Here is a 27526-nt window from a genome sequence, read left to right as displayed (position 1 = left end):
ATTGGATAAAGTGAGAGTTTTTTGTTTTGTTGTTGTTGTTAAGAATTGGTGAGGCATGGGTGTGTTTGTTAGAAAGGAACCAGGAATAGATGAGGGTGTTTGAAGATTACAGAGAGTGAATAGGTGAAGACAGTTGGCTAGAGGAGTTTGTTGATAGCTCATGAGGAGGAAGGGAAGGTATGTTAAAATTAAAGCCATACATTTGTAGCATTGAAAGGGACCTTAGAAATAAATTAATCCCATTTTTCTCATTTGACGAATGGGGAAATTGAGTCTCAGGGAAGTTTGGTGACTTGTTCAAGGTCACTTAGGAACTTTTTCCTATTCTTGTTATTCATTAATGAGTGTTAATATTTACTATGTAATAAAAATACTAGTTTTAATAATATTTTGTATATTGGCACAACATGATTGTTAGAATTAAGTCATTTTCTCTTAGCTTGTGATCTGAACCCAACCATAATTTGGGGGGGGGGCCTTGACCATCAGAAAGTAGAACCCTAGCAATAAAAGCAGTGAGTTGTCGTTTTAATAAAACTTTATCTTTTCACAATATTTCCCATAATGTTTGAACTTTAAGATTTCTTTCACTTTTTCTAAAAATTGATAGTAAAGAAAACCTGGGGCTGGGAAATGAGGATACTTGCCTTCTCTTTCTATCTCACACTACTAGTTTTCTGAATAGATGACTACAATTTTGCTTATCTAGAAAATCATGGAGGTGGACTAGATTATTTTAAAGATCTTTTTCAGCTTTAAGAGTATGAGCTTAAATATTAAGAATCTCTGATAAAACCCTTATTTCTCAAATAAATAGAAAACTGAGTCAATTTTATAAGAATATAAATAATATCAATTGATAAGGATACAAATAGGTAGTTTTCTGCTGAAGAAATCAAGGCTATCTATGATCACATTAAAAAACTAAATCATTCTTGATTAGAGAAATGGAAATTAAAATGACCCTGAGATACAAATTTATTTATAGCAGCCCTTTTTATGGTGGCAAAGAATCGGAAAATATGGGAATCAATTGGGGAATGGCCTTACAAATTATAGTATATAATTGTAATGGAATATGACTCCGCTATTAAAAATGATGAGACAGATGATTTTAAAAACCTAGAAAGACCTACATGAACTGATGAAAAATGAAGTGAGCAGAACCAAGAGAACATTGTAAACAGAAACAGCAATATTATATGATGTACATTTATGAATGACTTAGCTATTCCTAGCAATTTAGTGATCTAAGAAAATCCTCAGGGACTCAGGATGAAAACTGCCATTTGTCTCCAGCGAAAGAATTGATGGAGTCTTAATGCACACAAGAGACATACTTTATTTCTTTACTTTTTTTTATATTTGTTCAAGTTCTCTTTCACAAAAGGACGAATGTAGAAAGATGTTTTATGCTATTACACATATAAAATTTATATGAGATTGTTTGCTATCAGGGATAAGAGAGAGGAGGAGGGGGAGAATTTGGCTCGAAGTGAAAAAGAAAGGTTAAAATTTTTTTTTTATTGGGGGTAAAGACAATATTATAAAAAGCATTGGTAATAACTCAGATTTATTTTATTTAAAGGCAAAATTAGTATGTCAGCTTGGACTATGTATAGCCAGCAGTACTGTCACTACTTTGGGTGATCCAGCAAAAGGTAAGATTTTAAAGTAGATTTGACAAGGCTGTGCCTTGCTAATTAATTGAGGTTTAATTAACTCTTAGAAAATCTATAGTTATGAGGGGAATCTGTGTACAGGGAGTTATCTCTGTAACAGATTTAATAAATATCATGACTTTAAGTACAAGAATGAATTTCCTGACTTTAAAAATTTAACTATTGTAGTAAAACCTAGAGAATTTCATAAAAACTTTTTAGTTTTGTGACTGAGGATATAAATTCCCCAATTTTTGACTTCTTATTCATGAGTTCCCATTCAAATTTGGAGGACATTTTGTAAATAGTGAAATAAGATTTATTTAAATTTGGGCCATTCTGCTCTACTTTGGAGAGAGAAAACATTATAGGACCTAAGGAGAGAATTGAACAGACAACTGGAAAAGAGTGGGCAAATATGGTGGCTAACAAGTAAAGTTAAGGTAACAAATGGAAAGACAACGGTACTTATAAAGGATCTCTGAGTTCTGACAATTCTTTGATTTGAAGCTAGGATTGATCTGGCTTGGTTTTTACAAAAAAGTTTAATGCTTGAATTTAAATGTAGGGGGCAAAGTGTTTATTTTTCCTTTGTAATATTATTCAAACCCGTGTTGTTCTCAAACTGCCTATATTCTAAATTTTGCTTCTTTATGTTGGGGTAGGTATAATAGAAAATGGAAGCAAAGGGTTTAGAGGTTTGCATAAAGATGTGTGGATATATCTGGACTGTTTAAGAAGATGCCATGCAGGATTTTACTCTTTTTGTTTTCCTTAACCCTTACCTTCTGTTTTAGAATTAATACTGTTTATTGGTTCCAAGGCAGAAGAGTGGTAAGGGCTAGTGGGGGGTTAAGTGACTTGCTTAGGGTCACGCAGCTAGGAAGTGTCTGAGATAACATTTGAATCCAAGACTTCTGGGCCTGGTGCTCAATCCACTGAGCCACCTACCTGCCCCAGGGTTTTATTCTTTTGGGCAGTAGTTTTAAATGATATTATTTGTTTATATATGTAGCATTGATAATTGGTTTTTAGGTGCCTCAATTTTGGAATATCAAAGTATTAATTTGTTATTTATACTAAAGAATATCTACAGGTTGATTGATATATAGTTAGGGGAAGCTAGGTGGCTTAGTGGGTTAGAGAGCCAGACCTGGAGACAGGAGGTCCGGGTTTCAGATTTTACCCACAGATACCTTCTGTATGACCCTGGGCAAGTCATTTAATCCCAATTGTTTAGCCCTTACCTCTCTTCTGCCTTGAAACCAATACTTAATATCTGATTCTAAGGCAGAAGTTACGGGTTTAATTTTTTTTTAAGGAAAGGAAAGAAATATAATTAATTAGCATTTTGACCTTCCCAATACATTGTTAATAAATATTTGAAAATAATGAAGAAAGTTTTGTGGCAGATATTGCTATCCATTTCTAGATGGAGATGCTGAAGCACAGATAATAAATTTATTAAATATATTTTACATACATGAATGAGATGTGTCTAGCTCAATTTAACAATTTCTTTTTCAATTACTAGGTTATGGTTCTTTCTTTAAAGCATGATGAAACCAAGTCTAATTATATCTGATCTGCATTTTTGAAATATAGCCTGTTAAAGTATTTCTGTCCTTATCAGTAGCATATTTGTTCTTGTTGCTTTTGAAAAGAGAGTGGGAATGTCTAAAACAGTGTCATGATTTTCTCACACAAGTGAAGATGCTTGTGACCTAATCTATTTCTAACTGAATTTAAAACTTTATTTGCAACTTCTGGTGCTCACATCTACTTGGCCAGCATAATTTGGAATGTTTTCTATTACATTTCTTAGGCTTGCAGGTAATCTTTTTAGTGTCAGTTAATAGGCTCTAATAATCATGTATACTTTTGTACATTTATAGGTGTATACATTTCCAGATATTCAGATTACCTTCATCCAAGACCCTGGTATCATGGAAAATCTGGTTATGTTGTTATTTTTAATCTAATTAAGGTAAAGCATATGTGTATGTAACTTTATTGTGAACATTTATTAATATTTATTTCCCTGTGTTTTGTGTTGACCATAGTTACATGTCATCATTAGAAAGGATATCATCTAAATTGAGAAAAAATGTAGTTGATATTTTATAATATTAAAATGACAAAATAAATGTATCATTTATAATTTTTTGTTGAGTACAGTTAAATCAATGGTTACATGTATTAGAATAGGATATTGTGGAGATATTTATAGTTATGATAACCGGGATACTCTGGCTTGGCTAGAGAGATACTAGAGAAAACCTGAAGGTGCCTAGTTATAATGGAGATAGAGATACTTCTGAGAGATAGAGAGATACTACTAGAGGGGATACTCTGGGGTTGCTTATTGATCACTACTGATGGCTAAAAGATCAAGATATTTCCTACTATCCACCCTTCCCCTTCCAGTTTTCCACCCATGCCCTCCTGCCTCCCTTCCCCTCCCCACTGTTAGTCAGCCACCCTTCTAAGTAATTTAAAGGTAAACAGTGAGGTTTAGAGAAGAAAAACTCCTTTCTCTTCCTTTCTCAAGTAAAAGGGTTTATTGGGAAAAACAGGACAAGGATGGAAATTGAGGTGAGAGGGATGAGGTTTTCCCTAATCTATAAGGAGGGTTAGGAGGATTTTAGGAAATGTAAGTCCTGCCACAGCTGTGACACAAAAGTCTGTCTGGGAGATGGAAGGACAGCTGTTTAATCTTCTTTCTTCTTCCTTCAAACTCAAATCTCAAATATACAATCAGTTCTTCACACTAAGCCACCAGCAAAAGTTAATGTCTTCTCAGCCTGGCTCCAGAAGCCCCTCCCCCCCCCCAAGGGGCCTTCAGCCTAGGACAGAAGCTAATAGGGGATCAGTTCAGAGCTTCTTCCCCCTTCAGCCTGGCTTGACTCTCCAACTGTCTTTCCTGGGAACATTCTATTTGGAATGTTCTTTCTTGATTGACAGCTGAGGTCCTTTGCTTTGTTTTGCATGCTTGAAATTCACTCTTCCTTCATGCCTCTTCCACACATAGGATCAAAGAGGTTATAGATTTAGAGCTTCAAGTGGAACCTTAGTAGTTACCTGGTCTAGCTTCTTCATTTTATAGGCAATGACCATGAATTCCAGAGAGGTTAGTTTATTTTTCCAAGGACACATAGATGGCAGAACCAAGTCTCCTGACCTGATCCTGTACTCCTTTCAGGGTACCATGCAGTTTCTCCAAGATAAACAAATGGGATTTGAAAAATGCATTTTTAGGAAGAGTAGAATTTACTGTCATAAATTTCTCACCTTAACTTTAGGATTGTTAGAGAAAAGTCCCTTACCAAGAAGTCATGAATTCTTAAAGCTAGAGAGCTAGATTTTGGAGAAGGAAATGGCAAACTACTCCAGTATCTTTGCCAAGAAAACTCCAAATAGGGTTTCAGAGTCAAACATAACTGAAAACAACTCCACTACAACAAAAGAGAGACAATGCTAAGATGCCATTACTCATGGGAATTTTTTTTGGGAATGGCTGTGAAAATATTATTAAGTTAGGAAGTGAGATTCAAAGGTCGCTCACCACTTTTTTTCACTCATTACTTTTATTCATTCACCAAATATTTATTGAGCACCTAGGATGTAAAAGCAGACTTGCAGTAGGCACAAAACTTATTAAAACACAGTTCTTGCCTTTGTTCCTATCAACTTAAATAATATTTTCTAAATTTGCATTTTAATTCATTATGAAATTATACCGAAATGCCTGATATTTGTCCCTTGCTATATAATTTTGCACATCACCTTACTAGATTATGTTAGGCTTAGCCACTTGAAAGATTGTTGGTTGGGTTTTACATGATTGGTTCCAATATTCATTGTTCACTGCTTTTAATTTAGCAACATGAGCAGCAGGATAAGCTGCAGTCTGTTTCTTTTGAAAAGTACTGCATATATATATCCTAGTTTTCTCATAACAGGAATATGGGAGAATCCAATTTTTTTTTTAAACTCCGTAGTACTGGCTCTCTTTTGGAACTGGGCTTTTTGATGGTAGCCAAAACTGTTCAATAAGACCTGATAATTTGCTAAGTGTTCTACCCCATGTTGGTTTTTGTTGACTTCACAGTAATTTGCCTTTGTACTGTTACTCTTATGCCTTGGCTTGTTGGTAATCATAACTTAGACTACAGTTTACATTTTAATATCAAAATGTTTGGATTTGGGATCTCTTAACAAACTTATTTCAGGTCACTTGGGATCTTTTATGTCATAAGCATGGTTGTATAGCCTTTTTTGGCATATTAGACTCTTATTATGGCTTTAATTTTTCCCCTCATGTCTCCTTATACTTTTTTTTTTTTAAACAAATAGTAAAAGTTCTATATTGTGCTTCTTTGCTTTCTATGTTTTCTCATAACTGATAATGAATTATAACTGTATTGTTGACTTATAGTTAAAATCTTATCTTAGAATACTTCTGCAATGATTTTGCCAGTTTTGCTAGGTGTTTTAATCCAAATGGAGAATTGACTTCTTAATAAAACTGTTTAACCAATATCTTCAGTTTTAGTTAGTTGTTGTTTGAAGGCCTCTGATCATCATTGTTGTTTATCATAGGGAAAAGTCAAGGCTGTACCTGAGAATTACACAACTAACTATACCAGTCCGTCTTCTGGCTATGATTGTCATGTGGCTGCAAATATCAACAACGTTTCTCTCAAGACAAGCCACTTTCGAGCCTTTGAGCTGAGTCAGGTATAGTCACTTAAGATGGACAATAAATAAATATTTTTGTATAGAATGTGGTAGATTTATGGATGATTTAAAAATGTGTACATGATTGATTCAGCAATGTTACCTGAGTAATATTTTTGTTTTTCTTTTTAGTATTACTTCTACGAATTTTTAGACAACAGTGTTGTTGAACGACCCAGGCAAATCCTTCCCTACGTAATTGTAGCCTTTCAGTATAGTGAACCTAACAAGATGTCAACTTTAGGTCATAAAAATATGTAAGTAATATCTCCATTGTTATTTTTCCTGACTTTATTCCTATGCCTTTAAAAAATATACATTTTTAATTTTTTTTCTCCCTCTTTTCTTATAGGATTGAATTTGATGATGAAGGTAAGGGAATATTTAGTTGAACTTTCCTTTAGATTCTTTAAAGAAATTAATTCTGAGTGTATTTATCAATTTTTGCCATACTACTTTTTTTTTTTTAAGTTCTCATCTCCCCCTGGAGAGGGCAGTTAACTATTCAGGGACAACTGATATGTGATTTAACACTGTGGTCCCCTCATGGTGCAGTGATTCCAGCCCAGTTGTAAGTTTTTACCTTTATTTTCTTTGATACTTGTATAACATTGAGAAATATTTTAAAACTTTGATTATATTTATGTAAGATACATGCCTGAACTTTTAGAGAATTAATAATGAGGTATATGTGAATCAGGACGTTAAGATTCTCATGCAAGTTTTGGTACTTGCTTTTCCACCCACTAGCTCTGTGACATTAAACAAATCATTTTGAACACCTATATATAAGTTCCTTGATCTGTCTGATACTTGCCCTGCCAATTTTATGTAATTTTTCTTAGGTTAAAACCAAATAATAAAAGTAAAGTGACTTTGAAATGTTAAAATTTTCATAGAAATGTAAGTCATCATTATTCAAGTTTAGCCTTATAAATAAAGAAAAATAAAATCTTATCCAGATCTGTGTGTATTTGCTTTCTTACTTATTTATCTTCCACATAGGAAGTTATGATCTTCATAATACATGAAAGAATGATGATCACCAAGCATAGTAGTAGAAATCAAATGATGGGGGGAAAGATCTCTGATATGGAAAATGTTTTACATGTGTGAAAGAGGCATCCTTCTAATCATAAGGACAATTTTTTTAAAGCCTGGAGTTGTATTAGGATTCTCTAAATGTTCTTTGATTTGCAATATATGCTTTAAGTCTCGAGTCACAATATGTGGTAGCTATGACGGTGTCATCTCCATATCATATGGAGGAAATTCATCTTTTATCAAGTTTTCACTAGATTCACTGTATTCCCATTGAGCTCTAAGTTTATAGTCAAACTGTTTGAAAGCATAGGCTTAAATGCAAAGATAATGGAAAAAATAATTCCATTTTTTTTCTTTTCCTGTTAGTGAAAGGCAGCATGGTATATTGAATAGAATATTGAACTTGGAAACAGAAAGATCTAGGTTCAATCCTGCCTCAGACTTTTACTAGCTATGTGACCTTGAACAAGTCATAATGTTGCTTAGCCTCTCTTTCTTCAGTTATAAAATAGAGATACTAATTGCACCAACCTCACAGAACTGTGAGGATCAGAATATAAAGTGCTTTGCAAAAATAAAAGCACTGTATAAATGTTAAATGTAAGCTAGTAGTAGAAGTGATAGGAGTGGTGGTGGTGGTGGTGGTTGTTGATGGTGGTAGTAGTAGTAGTAGTAGTAGTAGTAGTAGTAGTAGTAGTAGTAGTAGTAGTAGTAGTAGTAGTAACTAGTAAAAAAGATTTTAAATTGGGTTCTTTTTATTTAAATAAGCACTTTGAGAAATTACTCTTAAGTTGTTCCTATACTAATAGTATTGACCTTTATTCTGGAAAGACAACAGGGAAATTAAGTATTAAAAATATATATACCTTATTTTGTAGTTCAATTCTCATGGTTGTCAGTCACAACCAAAGTTTTTCAAGAGACAGAGTTTGAAAAATCAGCTACAATTTCTTTCTTTTTATTTTATTTTTTTATTATTTTTTTAAATAAATCCTTACCTTCTGTCTTAGAATCAACTGATTCTAAGACAGAAGAGTGGTAAGGGCTAGGCAATGGGGGTCAAGTGACTTGCCCAGGGTCACACAGCTAGGAAATGTCTGAGGCCAGATTTGAACCCAGGATCTCCCATCTCTAGGCCTGGCTCTCAATCCATTGAACCACCCAGCTGCCCCCAGCTACAATTTCTTAAGATACAGTTGGAGCAGGAAAAATAATTTGGGTAGTACTGAAATGTTCATCACATTTTTAGATAATTTCTTAGAACTTGCATTAAGATTCAGAATATTCTTTAAAAATTTTGTATATAAGGTCCTATAATAGACATTTTAGTAGAGAAAATTGTGAATCTGCATATTATTAAGGATTGTAGTAACAGTAGAATTTTGTTTTAAGTTTAAAATTGAGTGGTATATTTGTCTTTAGTGGTAGTCTCTCGGTGACCGAGAATGACAATTGTCTTTGTACATTATCATCTATTGATGTTCTCTCATGTGGCTTTGTCTTTAATGTTGATTATATACTGGCATTCTTTCAATAGACCCCGGCAGCTAGATGCCAAATATGTTATGGAGGTATCTACTTTGAAGAAGAAGCTACCAGAATCTGCTTTTAGAAAAAGCAATTATTTGGAAGAAAAAGGTATCATTCAAGTAACATTTGTGTTTTCTTTCTTCTATCAATCCCCAAACTTTTAATTGTATATTTCATAGAAACTTGTCTTAGGGCCTTCTGTTTTTAGATCTTCTCTGAATACCTGGCAAAATATGGCAAGATTCAAGGTGGGAAATTTGAGTACTTTCACTCTTCCAATTTGGAGAGACTTGAGTCTCCTCATACAAATGAGGACTTTAGTTTAGAAACTTATCACCTGTAAGATCACCTTAAGTAATGAATTCTTTGGCCATTGTAATCCACAAAGCAAGAACTTCTGAAGATAAGTGGGGGGAAAAATAGAATCCTTAAGGATAATAGAGTCTCAGAAATACTTCAGATTCTTTCAATGAGACAAAAAGTCTTTTATCAAAAACCAAGCAAAATGGGCATAAAAACAAAACAGGAAATTCTGTAGTCCTTTATGTATGTTGTTCCAGAAAGCCATGATTTTAAAAAAATTTTTAATTCATGTCAGAGTAAACACTTTTATTTTTTTAAAGCTTTCTTGATAACCTTTTTTCAAAAATACCTCAGACATTTCCCTGATACATTTATCCAAAGGAACTTTCCCTTGTCACAAAGGGAAATAATTAAACAACTGTTCAACACAAGGACTGCATCTGGTGGACCTAATCTCTGTTTGTGCACTAAGAGAGATTAGGTCATCATCTGTATTCTAAAAAACAATTTCAATTCATTTTTGTAATTTAATTAGGAAAGGTTATTACAAAGAGCCATTAAATAAAAATACATTTTAAAAAAAATTTTATCTGTCATTCAAGCTGAACAAAATAATCCAGTGTGTTTCATTATGAAGTGATATTGTATCTTCTCTTAAAACTTTTCCAGAGGATTAGAAACTTTGGCAACTTCTACCATTCTTTTTTTTCTTCTTTAAAACCCTTACCTTCCATCTTACAATCAATATTTAGCATTGGTTCTAACACAGAAGAGCAGTAAGAGCTAGGCAATGGGGGTCAAGTGACTTGCCCAGGGTCACACATCTAGGAAGTGTCTGAGGCCACAGTTGAATCCAGGACCTCCCATCTCTGGGCCTGGCTCTCTATCCACTGAACCACTCAGCTGCCCCTAAGTTCTACCATTCTTAACAGGTTTTGAGTACAGTCCCAAAAAGACTATCTCTTATTGAAGGACCATACTTTAGTTTAGAAATTTATTACCATTGAGATCACCTTAAGTGACAAATTCTTTGGCCATTGTAATCCACAAAGCAAAAATATAAAGTGACCTGTCTCCTTGCATTTCTGCAGTGACATTGGAAGAGAAGTGAAAAACAAGACAGAGGATAATAATAGCATTCTTATATCATCTTTAAACATTAATTTAACATATTACTGTACTAAAAGTGAGACAGTTGTCCATCAATTAAGAACTTGGATCATAACATAGTTGACATTTGATTTATAAGTAAAATCAAAAGATAGGAGGAAGCTGAAGCTAAATGGTAGGATAATTGTTATAGATTCTTTTTGAAGTGACAGATAAAAGATTTGGTAGGTTATCTTCTGTTATCAAAGACTCTGTTATCTGCATAAGCAGATTATAAGCTCTGGTAGATCCTTCCAAACTGTAAAAGCTTCAAGCACAGGCCTCATGATGGATTATGTCTATTGCCTGAGGACTAACCTAGCTAAATTTGGAGAATTTTCACCACCAGGTGATCACAAGTTGATAAATTTGGTTTTGTTATTTTATAAAGCTTTCTTCTTGTGAAGCTCAGAGCAAAGAAAGGTCTTGAAGAATGTTTCTTTGTATGTGTTACTGTTTTCACACATATTTTTCTTCTTTATAGTCTGTTACCAAGATTTATGCTTCAGCATGTATGAAGTGGAAACATCAAACAAACAGGGGAAGAAATTAGATCAACTAACAGAATACATAAAAACTAAGAAATTGGTAAGGGCATGGACTTAAGTATCGTTAATTCTTAAATAATTGACAATTTAGCATTTCAGTTTTAGCTAGATAAATGACAATTAGAGTTTTTATTGAGTACCCTAAGACACATTCTTAACCTCTTTTTAGTCTTAAATCTTAGCAATGTAGGAAGAGAAGACTTTAAAACTCTAGAAATTCTCTAGAAAAGATGTATTATAGGAATATAAGAGAATAAGGAGAGCTTTCTCAAAATTATCTCAGAGGAATAGATAACCTTCCTAAAATATTTGCTCACTAGGATTTCCTCTAATATAAAGCATCTGGTGCAAATTGGCTTTTAATTAAAATATCCAGATTGAACTTCAGGAAGTTACAAGGAATCCCAACTACTTTGCTGATGTTGTAGAACGGAAGTTGTTTCTACTTTATGTATTCAGTTTTGAAAGGAGGTAAACCTCAGATGTGTGCCAGAGTTTATTTGAGAAACAAGAAGCTAAGGGACAAAGATGAGGTGGTTCTCTGGCAGCCAGTGTCTCAGAAATTTTCACATTAATACCTCTTAACTATGGAGGTTGCAAGGGGAAAAATGTACTCTTTTTTAAAAATAATTCAATCTGAAGGTAATTTATACTAGAGATGCAAGTGGTCTTTTATTAGTAGGGTTCCTGTGGTAATTGGATATAAATAGGAATGAAATTTTAAAATTATTTTTGGGAAATATACTAATGGATCTAGAATTGATTTTAGGTACTTAAGGAAATTAAAGTTAATCAAAAATTAGTTTAAAGATAAATATGTTTCTTTTGGACTTAAGTCTAAATTATGCAACATCATTTGATGCTTGAGCCTCCATCTTGACTTTATGGGTGGTACTCTATATTTTATATACCTTTCTATGAATCTAAAAAGTAGTTCATTTTCTCAATTGACTATGCAACCTTTCTTGAGATAAGAGCTCTAATGTCCTTTTAATTTTTTTTTTTGAGCATTTATCACATAGTATTTGTCTTGCTCCCAGTAGGTACTTAATAAATAATCTTTTTGAATTGAAGGTGTCAGTGTTGAAACACTTAAATGAAATGAATCAAAATTTCCTTGAAAAGCCAATCTTCATGTTTTGTTGGACTTTTGTTATATAGCATGACCCAAAAGTCTTAGTGTAATTTTGAGCTGTTAAGGCTTAATAGCCTGAATGGATAGAATTCTTTCTGCACTATGCCATAGCAATAAATTCCTTCTTTTTTTTTTCATTAGAAACTGTTAAATGAGTCTTAAAATGTTAACAATTCTAATGATACACTTCCTTAAGGAAGTGTAAGTTAGATTTGCATATCTCAAATGAAGATTGTTTCCCAATTTGTTGCCTCCCTTCTAATTTTGGTTGCATTGGTTTTGTCTGTACAAAACCTTTTTAATTTAATGTAATCAAAATTATTTATTTTACATTTTGTAATTTTTTCTAAGTCTTGCTTGGTCTTAAAGTCTTTCCCAAAGATTTGAGTTGTATACTATTCTGTGTTCACCTAATTTACTTATAATTTCCTTCTTTATATTCAGGTCATTCACCCATTCTGCGTTTATCTTGGTGTAGAGTAGGAGATGTTGAACCAACCCCAATCTCTCCCATACTGCCTTCCAATTTTCCGAGCAGTTTTTATCAAATAGTGGATTTTGGTCCCAAAAGCTGTGATCTTTGGGCTTATCATAGACTGTCTTGCTGAGGTCACTTACCTCAAGTCTATTCCACTGATCCTCCTCTCTGTCTTTTAGCCAGTACCAAATTGTTTTGATGACCACTGCTTTATAGTACAGTTTGAGATCTGGCACTGCAAGTCCTCCTTCCTTTGCATTTTTTTCCCATAATTTCCCTGGATATCCTTGATCTTTTGTTCTTCCAAATGAACTTTGTTATGTTTTTTTTTCTAATTCAGTAAAAAAGGTTTTTGGTAGTTCAATGGGTATGGCACTAAATAGATAAATAAGTTTGGGTAGGATGGTCATTTTTATTATGTTAGCTCATCCTACCCATGAGCAGTTGATGTTTTTCCAATTGTGTTTAGATCTAGTTTTAATTGTGTGGAAAGTGTTTTGTAGTTGTGTTCATATAGTTTCTGTGTTTGTCTTGGCAGATAGATTCCTAAGTATTTTATATTGTCTGAGGTTGATTTTAAATGGAATTTCTCTTTCTAATTCTTGCTGCTGAGATGTGTTGGAGATATATAGAAATGCTGATGACTTATGTGGGTTTATTTTGTATCCTGCAACTTTGCTAAAGTTGCTGATTATTTCAACTAGCTTTTTGGTTGATTTTCTAGGATTCTTTAAGTAGACCATCATATCATCCGCAAAGAGTGATAGCTTGGTCTCTTCATTGCCCATTTTAATACCTTCAGTTTCTTTTTCCTTCTCTAATTTCTACTGCTAGTGTTTCTAGTACAATGTTAAATAATAGAGGTGATAATGGGCATCCTTGTTTTACTCCTGATCTTATTGGGAAGGCTTCGAGTTTATCCCCATTGCAGATGATGTTTGCTGATGGTTTAAGATATATACTGTTTATTATTTTTAGGAAAGGCCCTTCTATTCCTATGCTTTCCAGTGTTTTCAATAGGAATGGGTGTTGTTTGTATTTTGTCAAAGGCTTTTTCTTCATCTATTGAAATAATCATGTGATTTTTATTGGTTTGCTTGTTGAAATGGTCAATTATGTTGATGGTTTTCCTGATATTGAACCATCCTCCCACCTGATCATAATGAATAACCCAGTTGATGATTTGCTGGAGTCTTTTTGCTAGTATTCTATTTAAGATTTTTCCATCTATATTCATTAAAGAGATTGGTCTAAAGTTTTCTTTCTCTGCTTTTGACCTGCCTGGCTTTGGAATTAGTACCATATTTGTGCCATAAAAGGAATTTGGTACAACTCCCTCTTTGCTTATTATGTCAAATAGTTTGTATGATATTGGGATTAGTTGCTCTTTGAATGTTTGATAGAATTCACTTGTGAATTCTTCAGGCCCTGGGGATTTTTTCTTAGGGAGTTCTTTGATGGCTTGTTAATTTCTTTTTCTGATATGGGATTATTTAAGAATTCTATTTCTTCTGTTAATCTATGCAATTTATATTTTTGTAAATATTGATCCAAGGAAAGTGTAAGTTAGAAGGAGGAGTTTCCGCTTACTCTTTAGAAAGGGCCTGTATTAACATTCTGGTTCTGTTACTAACTGACATTAAGCAAGTCTCTTACTATCTCTGTTTCCTTACCTATATAATGAGAAGATCAGACTAGATAATCTTTAAAGTCCTTTCCAAGACTAAATATGAGGTCATAATGATCTGTGGCTTCCAGTTCATGGATAACATGTCAAACATTTCTGTTTTACTTTGTATATTTTGTAAAACAAACAAAGAAAATTGCACCAGAAAAAAAATTGTACCTGCTTTCAATTCTAAGTCTAAAGAATTTACTTTCATTTTTGTTTTTCTGGGTTGAAAAGGTAAATAATGAAAGACCTAATTGTTTTTACTTTCATTTTCCTCTGATGTTAGAAATGAAACTGAAACTAAATGAAAAAAGATCTTAGTTTCATAATTTCATTGAGATATTTTTATTGAATTATTATGTTTTGGTGGATTGTTCATTTTTAAAAACCTTTTGAATGCTTTATTCTAACTATATAATAGAGTTTCAGCTTGCAAAACAAAGTTTAGCTATCCTTAAAATAGTAATAATATTAATCACATTAATTAAAATAAATTATAAACATTTAATATTATATATTATATAAATAAATAAAATTAAAATATTAAACAAGTTTTTATTGGATAACCTCTTTCTTATGTTATTATAGTTATCCACAGTAGTCTTTCCCTTCCCTCTTTCAGAGAGCCATCCCAAATAACAAATATTATTTCTTTTTAAAGAGGAAAAAAATCACAATTGATGGACATATTGAAGTCTAAAACCATGTACAAATGAATAGGCAACCTTAATATTAAAAGATCCTGCTGTAAAAAAACTTATTAGAAGCAAATTATAACTCTCTCACAGCTACAAATAGAAAATCTATTCCTAACCAAACTAAAGTAAGACATGCTTCCAAAAGATAGAATAATTTGTCATGTATTGGTACAAAATTTTCTTTCTAAGTTTGTTAGAGTTCTTCTGTGAATCCATCAAGACCAGTAAGTTGTTTTTTTCTTTCCTTTTTAGCTAGATCTGTTTCCTTTTCTGAAATTGGATTAAGTTCTCTAACTTGGCCATCTAATATTTTGTATATATTTTGCATTAGCTATCCTTAAAATCTAACAAGTTTGTGCATTAATGTTTGATTACATTCTTTGTTAGGTAGTATATATATTTTGGCAAATAGTTCAAGTGGATAGAAGATATCAAATAAATTCTTGATTTTATCATTGCATATGAGACCATATATATACATGTATATATATGTATATATATATATATATATATATATATATATATATATATATATATATATATATATATATATATGTGCAGTGTTCCACTTAATTTTCTAAATAAGACATTTTCATTATATGTCCCAAATTATTAGCTTTGTTAATTTATTCTGTGATTAATCTGTTCCTTATTGAAATAGTTATTGAACAGGTCCCAAGTTAAGTGGATATAATACTGTATTTAGTAGAACTAGGACTGGTGGATAGAATTTGTAAGAAAAAACATAGAATTGGGGTCAGAATTTTTTAAATAATCTTAACATTATAGAGCTCTTGATAATAGATTGGACTACTTGTATAGAAAAGGGAGCATTTTATCCTTGGTATTTAAGTGATAGCTGTATGTTAATGCCAGTCATACTGTTAAAGGGTTTGTTACACTGGGTAGGAGATTACATTAGATGATACCTAAGGTTCTTTCCATAGTAAGATTCCATGATTTGACCCAGTGTAAAAAACATGACTTGAAGTTCCTAGTCATTATTTTAATTATCCTTAAATTTGTAATATTTAAAAGGGAAGAAGTAAATATTTCTGATATAATTTAGAGATCTCATTTTAATTTCTTTTTGGCAGGTAACCATTTATTCTTGACACCACTGTACAACCTTTTGCAAATTTTGACAGAATAGATACTTTCCAACAAACAGCCCAAGTCCCCCCAGAAAATACATCCCTGAAGACATTTGATTAAACAAAACTAATAATGTAACTATAATGACTAATGGTCATTTTTACTTTTGTAGTTGGGCAATTAACAGAAAAGAAGGATGTCTTATGTAGTTAAGAGAGCCACAAGGAAAGGAGTCTTGAAACTTTACTTTAGGGAAGGGGGTGTGTGGGGGTGGGATTCTTATTGATTGCATATATGTGCTTATTTTTTTTTTCTATTACTGTCATTTTCCTTTTCGTGAGCAGAAAAATGTATATCAAAGTGTAGTATACGGGGAGAGGAATATACTTTCATATGTGGTTTTTGGTATATATTTTAGGCAATTATCAAATGTTTAAAAGATCATGGATTCCTTATTTTGCTTACATCATCAGCCTTGCTGTGGGACACAGGTAAGGAGGAACTATTTTGAAATATATTTTTGATTTGTTTTCTTTTCATAACATCCCACAGCTTTTAACATCTTCTGTCTTTCCTTTTTTTTTTTTTTACAGATTTTGGTGATGAACATATGAATCTATATGCCTTGTTTTTATTTCCTTCATCCTTGACAACAGGTATAGAAAATTAAGGGATATGCTTAGCCTGTAACACAAGGGCAAAGCTGAAAATTTCACTGTTTTCATTTAGCCTAAAAGAAACAGGCTTTTCTCTTACAACAAAACAAAAAAGTATTAGTTTACCTCCTTATCTATTATTACTTAAAGCTCCTGATATAAATGTCCTTAATAACAGCTTGCCTAACTATCTAAAACCTAAATAAACTATCTTAAAACATATCTATCAGAAATCTGGAAGTCAAAGAAGTCACTTATTTGTTTACAAATGCGTTTATCCAAGGGATTTTCCTTAACTTCTAAATAATGTTCTTGATAGGTAGGTAGGTTTTAGAAGTTTTGCTGTGTTTTTTAAAAAATGTTTAGAGGGTAGATGAAATTATTTATACAACTGATTACTGCATTAATTCAGTGCATTTTCAATAAATGTGTAAATATGTAAATGTAGAATAAGCTTATCTATAAGCAAAAACTTTGTGTGTATAAAAATTGGAACATGGAATTATGGAACATGGAACTCTACATAATGAAACTTTTTCTGTGTTCTTGATGATAGATCATTCTAAAATTTCTTTTTGAACATAGAACAAATTATAGAAATTTTTTCTGAAGTCATAATCCCAGCTTAATTTGTAGAAGCATCAATCAACCAATCAAGCATTTATTAATTGTCTACTATGTGTTAGCCACCGTGTTAAACATTGGCGATGTAAGACCAAAATGAAACAGTACTCTTCATTGTTCTACTGGGGAAGGAGGAAACTTATGCTTATATACATATACACAAGTCACATACATATGTATTCAAAGTATATACAAAATAAATATAAGCTTGGATTATTATTGAGTGGCATTAGCAACTGGAGTGTTTAGGACTAGCTTTCTCTAGAAGGAAGCCCTTGAGCTGAGTTTTGAAGTAAGAGAATTCCAAAAAGCAAAGTTGAAGAGTGAGTTCCCTCTAGCATGATGAACAACCAGTGCAAAGGTGGAAACCATTTTTCTTTCATCTCTATCTTGGCTAAACATCATTTACTTAGAAAAATACCATATTATTGCTATACAAACAAATTTTCACAATTACATCACTTCTATTTTAGGCAAATATTAACTGATTCAAAAATATGGTTATAAGGATTATTATTATTAGCTAGTATTAGTGTCACATTATTATTTCTCTCGGTTCTACACAGTTAATTTGCAAAAGGGATTAAGGAAGGAGTTGGAAGGTGAAAGAAACCACCAAGGAAATAATTTTTAAGTAACTGACTACATTTGCTTATTTCTTCTTATGCATCTTATTTCTATTTCTATGTTGTGTACTTAATGTCACTTGAGAAACTAGTTATGTTCTATCATAAGGAATTTTTAATATTTATGTGATGTTTTCTGAGTGGACATGTAACTTTAATTTCTGTTAAATAGCTCTGTATGGTATGTTATTGAATTTTATAGGCCTGAACCTCTCTGAGGTTTTATTTATTGATGGAAATTCACCATTATTGGCAGTTCTAAATGTGGTTGATTATCTACTTCACAGTTTACCTATCTCTTATGATTATAGATTGTAGAGCTTGAAGGAAGCATAAATATTTCTCATACTTCATACCACTCTTTGATAGAAACTTGATAGATTCAGGAAGATCTTAGTTTAAGTCCCATCCCTGACACATATTGTTTTTGTGAATTGAGCAAATCACTTTGCCACTTGATGCTATAGACAACTTAAGACTATAAGGTATAGATAAGATGCCTTCAGTAGTTTGAGGACTTTACTCAACTGGTATTTACCTTTGTAAATGAAGTCACTATTCCCATCTCTATCACCATGCTAATCTCTCTTCCATATTTAATTGAGAGTTCACTAAAAGTTTGTTTTGATTTACTCATTTTCATTTCTCTCTACAATTATTTAGATATTACCAATGAGTATAAATGTGCATAATAACCTGTTACCCTTGTTTTGATTATTATTTTGGATTACTGTAGTCATTTTTTCCACCATCTCAGAATATGTAAAATCTAAGGCTTTAATTTTGTGTTATATACTTAACATAACTATGTATGTGTGTGTACATATATATTTTAGGTAGAAAAGAACCAAAATGTGAAGATGATATTTCCGGGAGAGTTGTACACATTTTACCTACCCTTCATTATGCTCTATTGGAAGCAAAGAAATTTTTGTCTGAGGAAGAAATGCATCCAAATGTGTTAGTGAAGCATCATTTGCAAGAAATTTCCAAGCTGAAGAAAAATTCTTCATTATCTCCCCCAAATACATTTGAAGAACCAGAATTTTTTCCATCTGATACTTCATCTGATGAATTTAAGTCAGATCATCATTTTGAAAAATGTACTGAGAAGAGTTTAAACTGTCTTAAGTCTTACTTTTCAAATCCTAATGGCTATGCTTTGGAAATAACCACAGCCTTGGATTTGCTAACAAGGCATTCTCCATCATCTTTTTCTGTTTCTGAAGGAATCTGTGATGTTGGCTTCTCTCTCTTTATGCCTCCAGATTCTGAATTTGTTGACTTAGAGGCTCACATGAAAAAGGAACTTGAAAAATCCAAGAATTCTGAGGGATTAGGAAAGGCTAATGGGGATTCTCTACAGTTATGTCCAGCATCAAATCTGAGAGTTCAGCCGAAGAGAAAAGCAAGTATGTCAGTTGTGATGCAAAATAAAAAGGTGAACTTATGCCGCCCTTTCTCCAAAAAAACAGGACCTGTAACAACCATTGAAACTACTGTTAAGCTAGCAAAAGGTCAATTTCCTCAGAAAAGGAAAAGAGGTAAGTTCCATTTTGGTTTAATTTTAAAATATCAGTGAATATCAATAGAAGCAATTTTACATATCTAGAGCATCATTTAAGTCATGAAGCATTTATTAAGCACCTACTATATTACTGGTACTTTACAAGCTCTGGGGATACAAAAATTAGTCCTTACTTTAAAGAAGCTCATGTATACCAAGATATATACAGGATGAATTGGAGTTCTCTCAGAGCCTGGAAGGTGCTAAGATTGAGGTCTGGGAAAGGCTTTTTTGAAAAGGTAGAACTTTAGCTAAGGTTTGAAGAAAGTCAAGAAAGCCAGGAGGTAGAAATGAAGAGGGGAAAGTTCTAGGCATGAAGGTCAGCCAGTGAAAATGGGGAGATGTTGTTCAAGGAGCAACAGGAACAGAACGTCATCTTTGTATTCCAGTGTACATTCATGGAAAGGAGTAAAGATGTAAGCCTAGGGATTGAGTCTTTAAAGCTCCCCATTTATAACAGTGCTTTTAGATATAAGAGATATGAAGATTAAGACACAGGATTTTTGTTTTCAAAGATGTAATATCTCTATAAGTCTATTAATCTTGAAGATTCGTTCATTTTAAGCATACTTATGCACATGAACAAACAGAAACTGCTTCACACCCAGATTCTCACTATGTGAGAATGTATACATACACAGAATTGTGGTAACAGACTGGTAACCTCTGAGAGAAGCATAGTATGAGCCCTAGAAAATACCAATCACTTCTTGTATTTACATTATAGAATTCTCAAGAACTTCCATTTCTGGGAATTCTTTTGTAATTAAAAGGTGTTTTGTCATGCTGATGTCACTTCTCATTGATTCTGTGAGTGGGGACACTCCTTAAAAATACCACCTTGTTTTTAAATATTTCTCTATGGCTCTGAATCTAAGTGATCATCAGAATGTAGGCTGTTTTCCTTAATGCCTTCTAAGTTGAGCCTGGCACATAAATAGGTGCTTATAAATGCTTTGTTTCTTTCCTTTATTTCTAGATGAATTTCAGTATACTTTGTTTAAAATATACTGCTTTTTTCTTCAGCATTCTGGGCCTCATGTTTCTTAGATTGATGTTAGAGAAGGCTGCATTGACTCATTGTGCTTTGCCATTTTTAAAGTTGTACCTTTTTTGTTTTTCTTCATTACATGATGAAGTTTAACAGATTTTAAAATGTGTAATTTACTTGAGAACTTTAAGTTATAGCTTTAAGTTACTTTGGTAACCTCAAAATTTTAAGTTTTGCTTTTTGTTATTAAAATAATTTTATTTTCTTTGGTTTTCTTTTTTAAAAATTATCATTTCTTTTGAAGAGTTGATGTGTCTTATGTTAAATAACAGGTTATCATTGTAAAAAATGGAAAAACCATGATCATGTTGTTAACAATATGAACCCTCCTTTAAGAAAAAAAAATGTCATCTCTTTTTGAGGTGCTGAAGTGCTGACAGCACAGTTTATACAGACAACAAGATTGGATCAGAAAAGCCAAGAGACTTCTGTTTCTGAGAGTGTGCCAGTGGTAATGAATGCTAAAAAGGTAAAGAAACCAGAGACATCTCCAATCAAAACTGTGCCAAGAGTTAGCCACGCCATGAAAAAACCTCCACAGAAACAGAGAGTAAATATAGTAAAAAGCAATCAGAATCCAAGAATGAGAAAGCAACTACAACCTGGTAAGACTATTATCCACCTAAATTTAAATTCCATGATACAGACTAAATTAAATTGTACAGTAGCATGTGAAATTAATAAATTTTAAAGATATTTGATAATATTTGTATAGCACTTGAAATTTGCAAAGCCTTTTACATATATTGTCTAATTTGATCTTTATAACAATTCTGTGAGCCTGGTGATACTATTATTGTCCCCAATTTTACTGATGAGGAAACTAAGGCAAAGAGAGGTTGAGTGACTTTCTATTCCTGTACCTACTGGTGCTCCTCCCATGCTCAAAAATGTGCCTCAAAGCTCTGACTAAAGTCTCCTTTTATACATATCTTAAACCTAAATCCATCTAGAGACCCAAATCTCTTCCCTGAACTCCAGGAGGTATACCCCTAGGAGATATAGGGAACAGAGAAAGCATAGGGTACCAAACAAGTAGTCCCAAGTATGGCTGGAAGAGAATATTTAGAAAGAACCAATAAGGTTGGATGAGCATAACACTATATTATGGAGGACTTCTATAACAGAAAAAAGTCTGGGTTTAAATCATTAGACTTTAGAATTTTGAGCAGATGAGTGGCCTGACTAGTCCTCACATAAGAAACAGGACCTGTGATTTCACTGGAATTAGGAATTTCCTTGTGAGACACTTCTCCACCAAGTCAGATCAGCACCTTCCCTGCAATTTATAGTTTTAGAAAATTGCCGTAAGTGCTCACTTTGGCAGCTCATATTCTAAAATAGAAAGTTACCTTTCAGTGACTTGTCTATGGCCATATAGCCAGGTCTTTCTGATTCTGAGACCAGTCTCCTACCCCTTGTGCTACAATACCTTCATGCAGAAGAAAGTCATTGTTGTTATTCATTGCATTCTTATTTTTTTCTATGGAGTTCTGATAGTAACAGTCCTAGGACCTAAGCTATCTTAATATTATTCTTTTATACTTAATAGTATGCAGACTGTTGCAGTTAGATGAAATAATGGCTTTTTTATAACCGAATAAAGTTCCGGGGATGTAAGCTTATTTTTAGTATCATCATTAAAAACATCTTTGGGACAATTCCAGTTATTAAAAGTAGTAACTATTAATATATACTTTAGGGTTTTCAAAGCATATTACTTTATAGAAGCCTCACAGCATCTCACAATAATACTGTAGGAGAGATAATATGAATATTATCCCCATTTTTACAGATGAGGAAAGAAAGGATGAGAGATTAAATGATTTGTTCATATTTATACATTTATTGTCAGAGTTGAAATTTATACTTGAGCCTTTTTAACTTTGAGGCCAGCATTCTATACCCTACATAATTATGCCATTAGTTTGTAGCAAAAAAGAATAGAAGTAGAAGGGCCTTATAGAAGATTACTGCAAACTCCTGAGTGGAACTACTTATTTTCATCCTCTGTCCTCCCTCAAAATCCATCCTTTTTCTGAACTTTTCTACTTCTTTCAGGGATACCCACTATCCTTCCAGTCTCCTGACTCCATAACCTCTGTACTAGTGTAGAGTCTTCATTTCCCCAAATACCACATTTCAAGCCAGTTGCCAAATATATTGTCATTTCTACTTCTACAACATCTCTCATATCCATATGTATCATCACTGTACACATAATCATCACCTTGGTTCAGGCTCTCATCACCTTTCTTTTAGACAGTTGAAATTGTCTTCAGATTGGACTTCCCACTCTAATCTTCTCATTTGCCATTCTTAAACAGAGATCTTACCATATCATTTTCTTTTTGGGGAAATTCTGCTGTTCCCCTGTTACTTCTAGGATATAAATTTTGCTTGGTTTGTAAAGGTCTTCATAACCCAACACCAGGCCTGGGTGCCTCGTTATACACTGTTTCCCTTCTCAAACTCCACAGACCAGCCAAACACATCTTTCTGTTCTTCCTCACATATGGCACTCCATCTCTAATCTCCAAGGCTTTGCACTGGCCATTCCCCCAGTCTTTAATGCACTCTTCTCAACTTTGTCTTATAGAATCCTTCACTTCCTTTAGTACTCTGCTCAGCACCTCCTGCCTAAAGACTTCCCTGAGTCCTCCAACTCTTCATTCCCTTCCTTCCACTCTCTTTTAATTTATTTAAAATATATATGTACTTACATATTTATGTGAATGTATTTGTCATTATGTATGCATGGACACACATGTGCATGCATGTACACATTGTACCCTCCTGTAGAATGTAACTTGTCATTGTATCCCTAATGCCTACCACTTAAATACTTGTGGATTGATTAATCAATTAGTATTATCAATTAATGTAAATTAATCAGTGAAATTTTGAATGAGTGAAAATACTTTAAACAAATTAGTTTTACATGCCTAAAAAATAGTTTATAACATGAAATATTTCAAAAATTCATACAAATATTTCAAAATTTCATACAAATGTATAATATTGTTAATAGAGATTTTTCTTGGTAGATATATTTAACTACTGATTTTTCATTTATTCTATTGAAGTTCTCTGAAGTCTCATAGAAGTGTAGAAATAATTATAATTCCTTAAAGATTATGGCAACAGAGTACAAGCTGGTGATGGATAGTATATAATGAAATAAAAGTAATTTTTTTTGTAGGCAATTATAAGACACTACATTGAATTTCATGAAAATCAAATACTGTTTCTGTTTTTTCTTTGTTATGTTGTTATGCTTCAGCCAAAAGAGAAATTTCTTCTCAGCCACCGGTTAAAATTCTGTCAAATAACCAAGGACATGATAATAGTGAAAACACTGCCCCGCTTGGAAACACAGCTGTTGTTCAGTCAGATCTTCAAGGAAACTGCATTGGTCACTTTGACTCCCAGGCCCTAAATATGTTGGCTGATCTAGCTCTAAGCTCTGCTACCTCTACCACCACATCATCTATTCACAGAGATCTGTCTTCCTCCTCTGACTTGGCCCAAAACAATAATATTTTGTTTTATAAAGAAAATCCTTTGCAAGGTACTTATGATCATGAATATCACAGGCTGGCTAAGAACCAAAGATGTGCATTGTATTCTCTTGAACTATCCAAGCCATCTTATGAACAAACCGATTCAAGGACAAATTTGCCTGATAGCCAGCGTGAAAAGAACTTGACTCACTATAGTCAGATATCTGTGACCCAGGAAGCACTTCCTAAAGATACGCTAGACTCTGCAGATGAAAGCACTAGCACTAGCTCTTTTATTGCCATAGAACATTCTTACGCCTTACTCACTGCTGAACACTCAAAGAAACATCTACAGCAGCGCGGAACTCAGGGTCCAACTTTTGCAAAGAATGGGACAAAAGGCCCTGAGGCAGGGACTCCAGTGGGCAAAGTGATGCCATTTCGGCACCAGCATAACACTCCACCTGTTCAAAAGCTTTTGCAGGATCCTATTATAAAGCCTAAGACTCGATTGTTGCCTTCCAATTTAAAAGAAGATTTTTGCCATTCTCACACAGTATTTAGCTGTGATGGCTCCTTTAAGGTTACTTGTAAGTGTGAAACAGAATATGTCTTCAGCTTAGATAGTAAATATACTAACAACCCATTGGAGAAAACTGTAATACGAGCTTTACATGGGTAAGTATGAATGCAAATTGATTTTGGTATAATTTTTTTTTCATTAGAGTAAATTTATGTAAAGAAGTTGTTTCTATTCCTTGGATGCCTATTGAGGGAAGAAGGAAACCATAGATAAGGACTAGAGTGGTACCATCAGACCTACAAGACTGAGAATTTAGACATGGCTGGTTCTGCCACTGGGGCCCCCTGACTGAAGAAATAATTTAACAGATGAATAGCATTAGGCATAATGAAGGCCATAGCTATGTCCATTAGATTATAGAGACACCAAGGATTTTCAGTTAAAATTGAAAACATATAAATTATAAAGATCAAAACTTAAGGATTTTTTAAAATCACTTTCTAAGACTAAATTTTTAGAGGAAAATGCACCTTCAATGTGGAACTTAAGAATAATTTTAATCTTTTTTTTAAAAATAAAGCCAGATCTGTTAAAAGAATCATTTTATATACAAAGATAATCTGTACATCTTAACCTGTCAAGATCTAAATAGTATATCACATCTTAGTATAAGTGTTAAAAAATTCTTCACATTTGATTTTGGATTTCATGTTAATCTGGGTACTAGTTTCATTAATCTCTTGGTATTCAGAAGTACAGATCCCCAAGCCAAGTTTACTTTTTTTGGAAGGTGAAGGGGTAGTCAAGCATTATTCTTCTTCTCCTGTTTTTCCTTTTTTCTTATGGGAAGAAAAAGAAAAAAATGTGGTACATGTGAGTTCATAAAGCAGTGACTAGAATGGGGTAGAGATATTAGAGCTGGAAACATCTGTAAAGATTGTCTAACCTAACCCTTTCTTTTTACAAATGAGGAATTAAAGCTCATCAAAGTTAAGCCACCTGCCCAAGATTTTAAGTAGAAGTAATGGAACTGGAATTTTAACTCTATTCCTGACTTGAAATCCAGCATGCCTCCTGTTCTGGGAGCAGCTATCTCCACATAAAAGAGATCTAGTGTAGGAATCAGTGTTTAATAATAGTTAGAGTTGTAGCTTAAATCCCTTAATATTAAGAATTTGTTAAATACACTTCTCAGTTTTTTCCTTTAATTGTTTCTTCATACTTTATGTATTTTTAATGGATGTATCTGTAATAATAAAGAATTTCTGCTCATTATAACATTCACCCAAAGTTTTTGTCAGTGGTTCACTGTGGCTTTTTTCCCCTCTTTGATCTGTTCAGACCCTGGAATGCTGATGTGCCAGATAATGTTGAAGAAGTGAAGCTTATTCTTCATATGTGGGTAGCTCTGTTTTACAGCAATCAAAATAAAGTTATACCTTCAGCTCGGAAGGTGGTAGAACATAGCAATCCAGCAAAATATGTGTCCATAAATAGCACTTTGGATCCCTTGGATTTCAGTGAAGTCAGTGAAGAATGTCTGGGTATGAAACGACATTCTGTAGATTCTCCATTGGAGACCAGTTGGACTTCAAGTAGTTCTACCCCGGGAATATTATTGTCCTGCACCAACATCAAGCCATCTACAAGTGGCTTGGAAGAGAAAGCTACTTTAGCAGGAGAAGACCATCAGGATGCTCCAGAATTCCAGAGTACTATCTGTTCTAATAATGAGGTAGGACTATATAAAACAAATGTTGATGTTCTTTTGAGGGTAGTTTCCATTATTTTGTCAAATACAAAAGATATTTAGTAGATGGATTAGTTAGACTAGTTTGTGAGCTAATTCTCCCACTATATGACAAAGTGTAAGAGGAAAAGTATACAGTTTCAGTTAAGTTTTGTATATGAAGAACAGGTTATTTTTATTATTAAAGTTTTATAGTTTTATCTCCTTTAAAAAAGAGAGATCTTATAGGTTTGTCATAAAACATGTAAGATGAGAGAGCAAGAACAAAGTAATAAGTAAAAAAATGAAAGGATAAGAGGTTAAATTGCTACAGATATTTGTCCAAAAGTTAATCAAGCCATGTTAAACTATGAAACTGGGGTGCTTCTTCAGGTAATAAAAAGTCTTAATAATGTTTTGCGCTTCCTAGTTGTAGTCAGATTTACTGTGAGTAAATGCTGAGATCTCAGATTGTAATGTAAAATGGTAAAAAATAATCATAATGATGATGAATTCTGTGTTTTGGGTATGTTGAGTTTCAGATACCTGCAGAACACTGATTGAAATATCCAGTGTACAGATGGTAATTCAGAACTAAATCTTGGGGAAATGAGTAGGGTTGATTATATAGATCAGTGATCATCTGCATGGAGATGATAATTAAACCCAAGAAAGCTGATGAGATCAGAAAAGGAGAGAGAGAAAAGAGGACTCTCCCTCATTTGGAGAGTGGCTGAACAAGTTATGTATATGATTGTATAGGAATTACTGTTCTGCTCTAAGAGATGATGGGAGGGGGATGAGTTTGGAAAAAACCTGGAGATTCTTAAAAGAACTGATGCAAAATGGAGTGAACAGAACCAGGAGAAGACTGAATGAAGTAACAGCAGTATTGTAATAATGATCAGTTGTGAAAGTCTTGGCTACCCTCATCAATACAATGATACACAACACTTTGAAGGACTCATGATGAGAAATTCTGTTTACCTCCAGAGGGTGAACTGATGAACTCCAAGTGAAAATTGAAGCATATTTTTTTCACTTCATTTTTCTTGGGGGTGGGGTGGGGGAATAGTGGGTGTCAACATGGCCAATGGAGATGTGTTTTGCATAACTTTGCCTGTATAATGATAATATCATATTTCTTGCCTTGTAAGTAGGGAAGGGGCTTGAGAGAAGGATAGAATTTTAAAC

General features: G+C 33.2%; 1 protein-coding gene across 4 annotated transcripts in view; it reads left to right on the top strand.

Moving 5' to 3' along the window:
• The window catches only part of TASOR2 (transcription activation suppressor family member 2), a 93350-nt gene that overhangs the window by 50354 nt on the left and 15470 nt on the right, over nucleotides 1-27526 (top strand). For 3 of the 4 annotated variants that reach the window (XM_007503871.3, XM_007503870.3, XM_016426000.2), the window contains exons 4-17: nucleotides 1589-1661; nucleotides 3557-3648; nucleotides 6264-6401; nucleotides 6534-6658; nucleotides 6754-6773; nucleotides 6873-6972; nucleotides 8983-9083; nucleotides 10912-11015; nucleotides 16472-16544; nucleotides 16647-16709; nucleotides 18796-19503; nucleotides 20940-21182; nucleotides 23861-24758; nucleotides 25945-26338. In XM_007503871.3, coding sequence (XP_007503933.2) covers nucleotides 6633-6658; nucleotides 6754-6773; nucleotides 6873-6972; nucleotides 8983-9083; nucleotides 10912-11015; nucleotides 16472-16544; nucleotides 16647-16709; nucleotides 18796-19503; nucleotides 20940-21182; nucleotides 23861-24758; nucleotides 25945-26338 — 2730 coding nt within the window. In that variant the 5' untranslated portion in view covers nucleotides 1589-1661; nucleotides 3557-3648; nucleotides 6264-6401; nucleotides 6534-6632. The remainder of the gene's footprint in view (nucleotides 1-1588; nucleotides 1662-3556; nucleotides 3649-6263; nucleotides 6402-6533; nucleotides 6659-6753; nucleotides 6774-6872; nucleotides 6973-8982; nucleotides 9084-10911; nucleotides 11016-16471; nucleotides 16545-16646; nucleotides 16710-18795; nucleotides 19504-20939; nucleotides 21183-23860; nucleotides 24759-25944; nucleotides 26339-27526) is intronic. The other variant, XM_056799031.1, reaches the window with a different exon arrangement.

The sequence above is a fragment of the Monodelphis domestica genome, chromosome 5 (assembly GCF_027887165.1).
Source record: "Monodelphis domestica isolate mMonDom1 chromosome 5, mMonDom1.pri, whole genome shotgun sequence".
Taxonomy (NCBI): domain Eukaryota; kingdom Metazoa; phylum Chordata; class Mammalia; order Didelphimorphia; family Didelphidae; genus Monodelphis; species Monodelphis domestica.
Note: the sequence above shows the minus strand (reverse complement) of the source record. Positions and strands in the feature narration are given on the sequence as shown.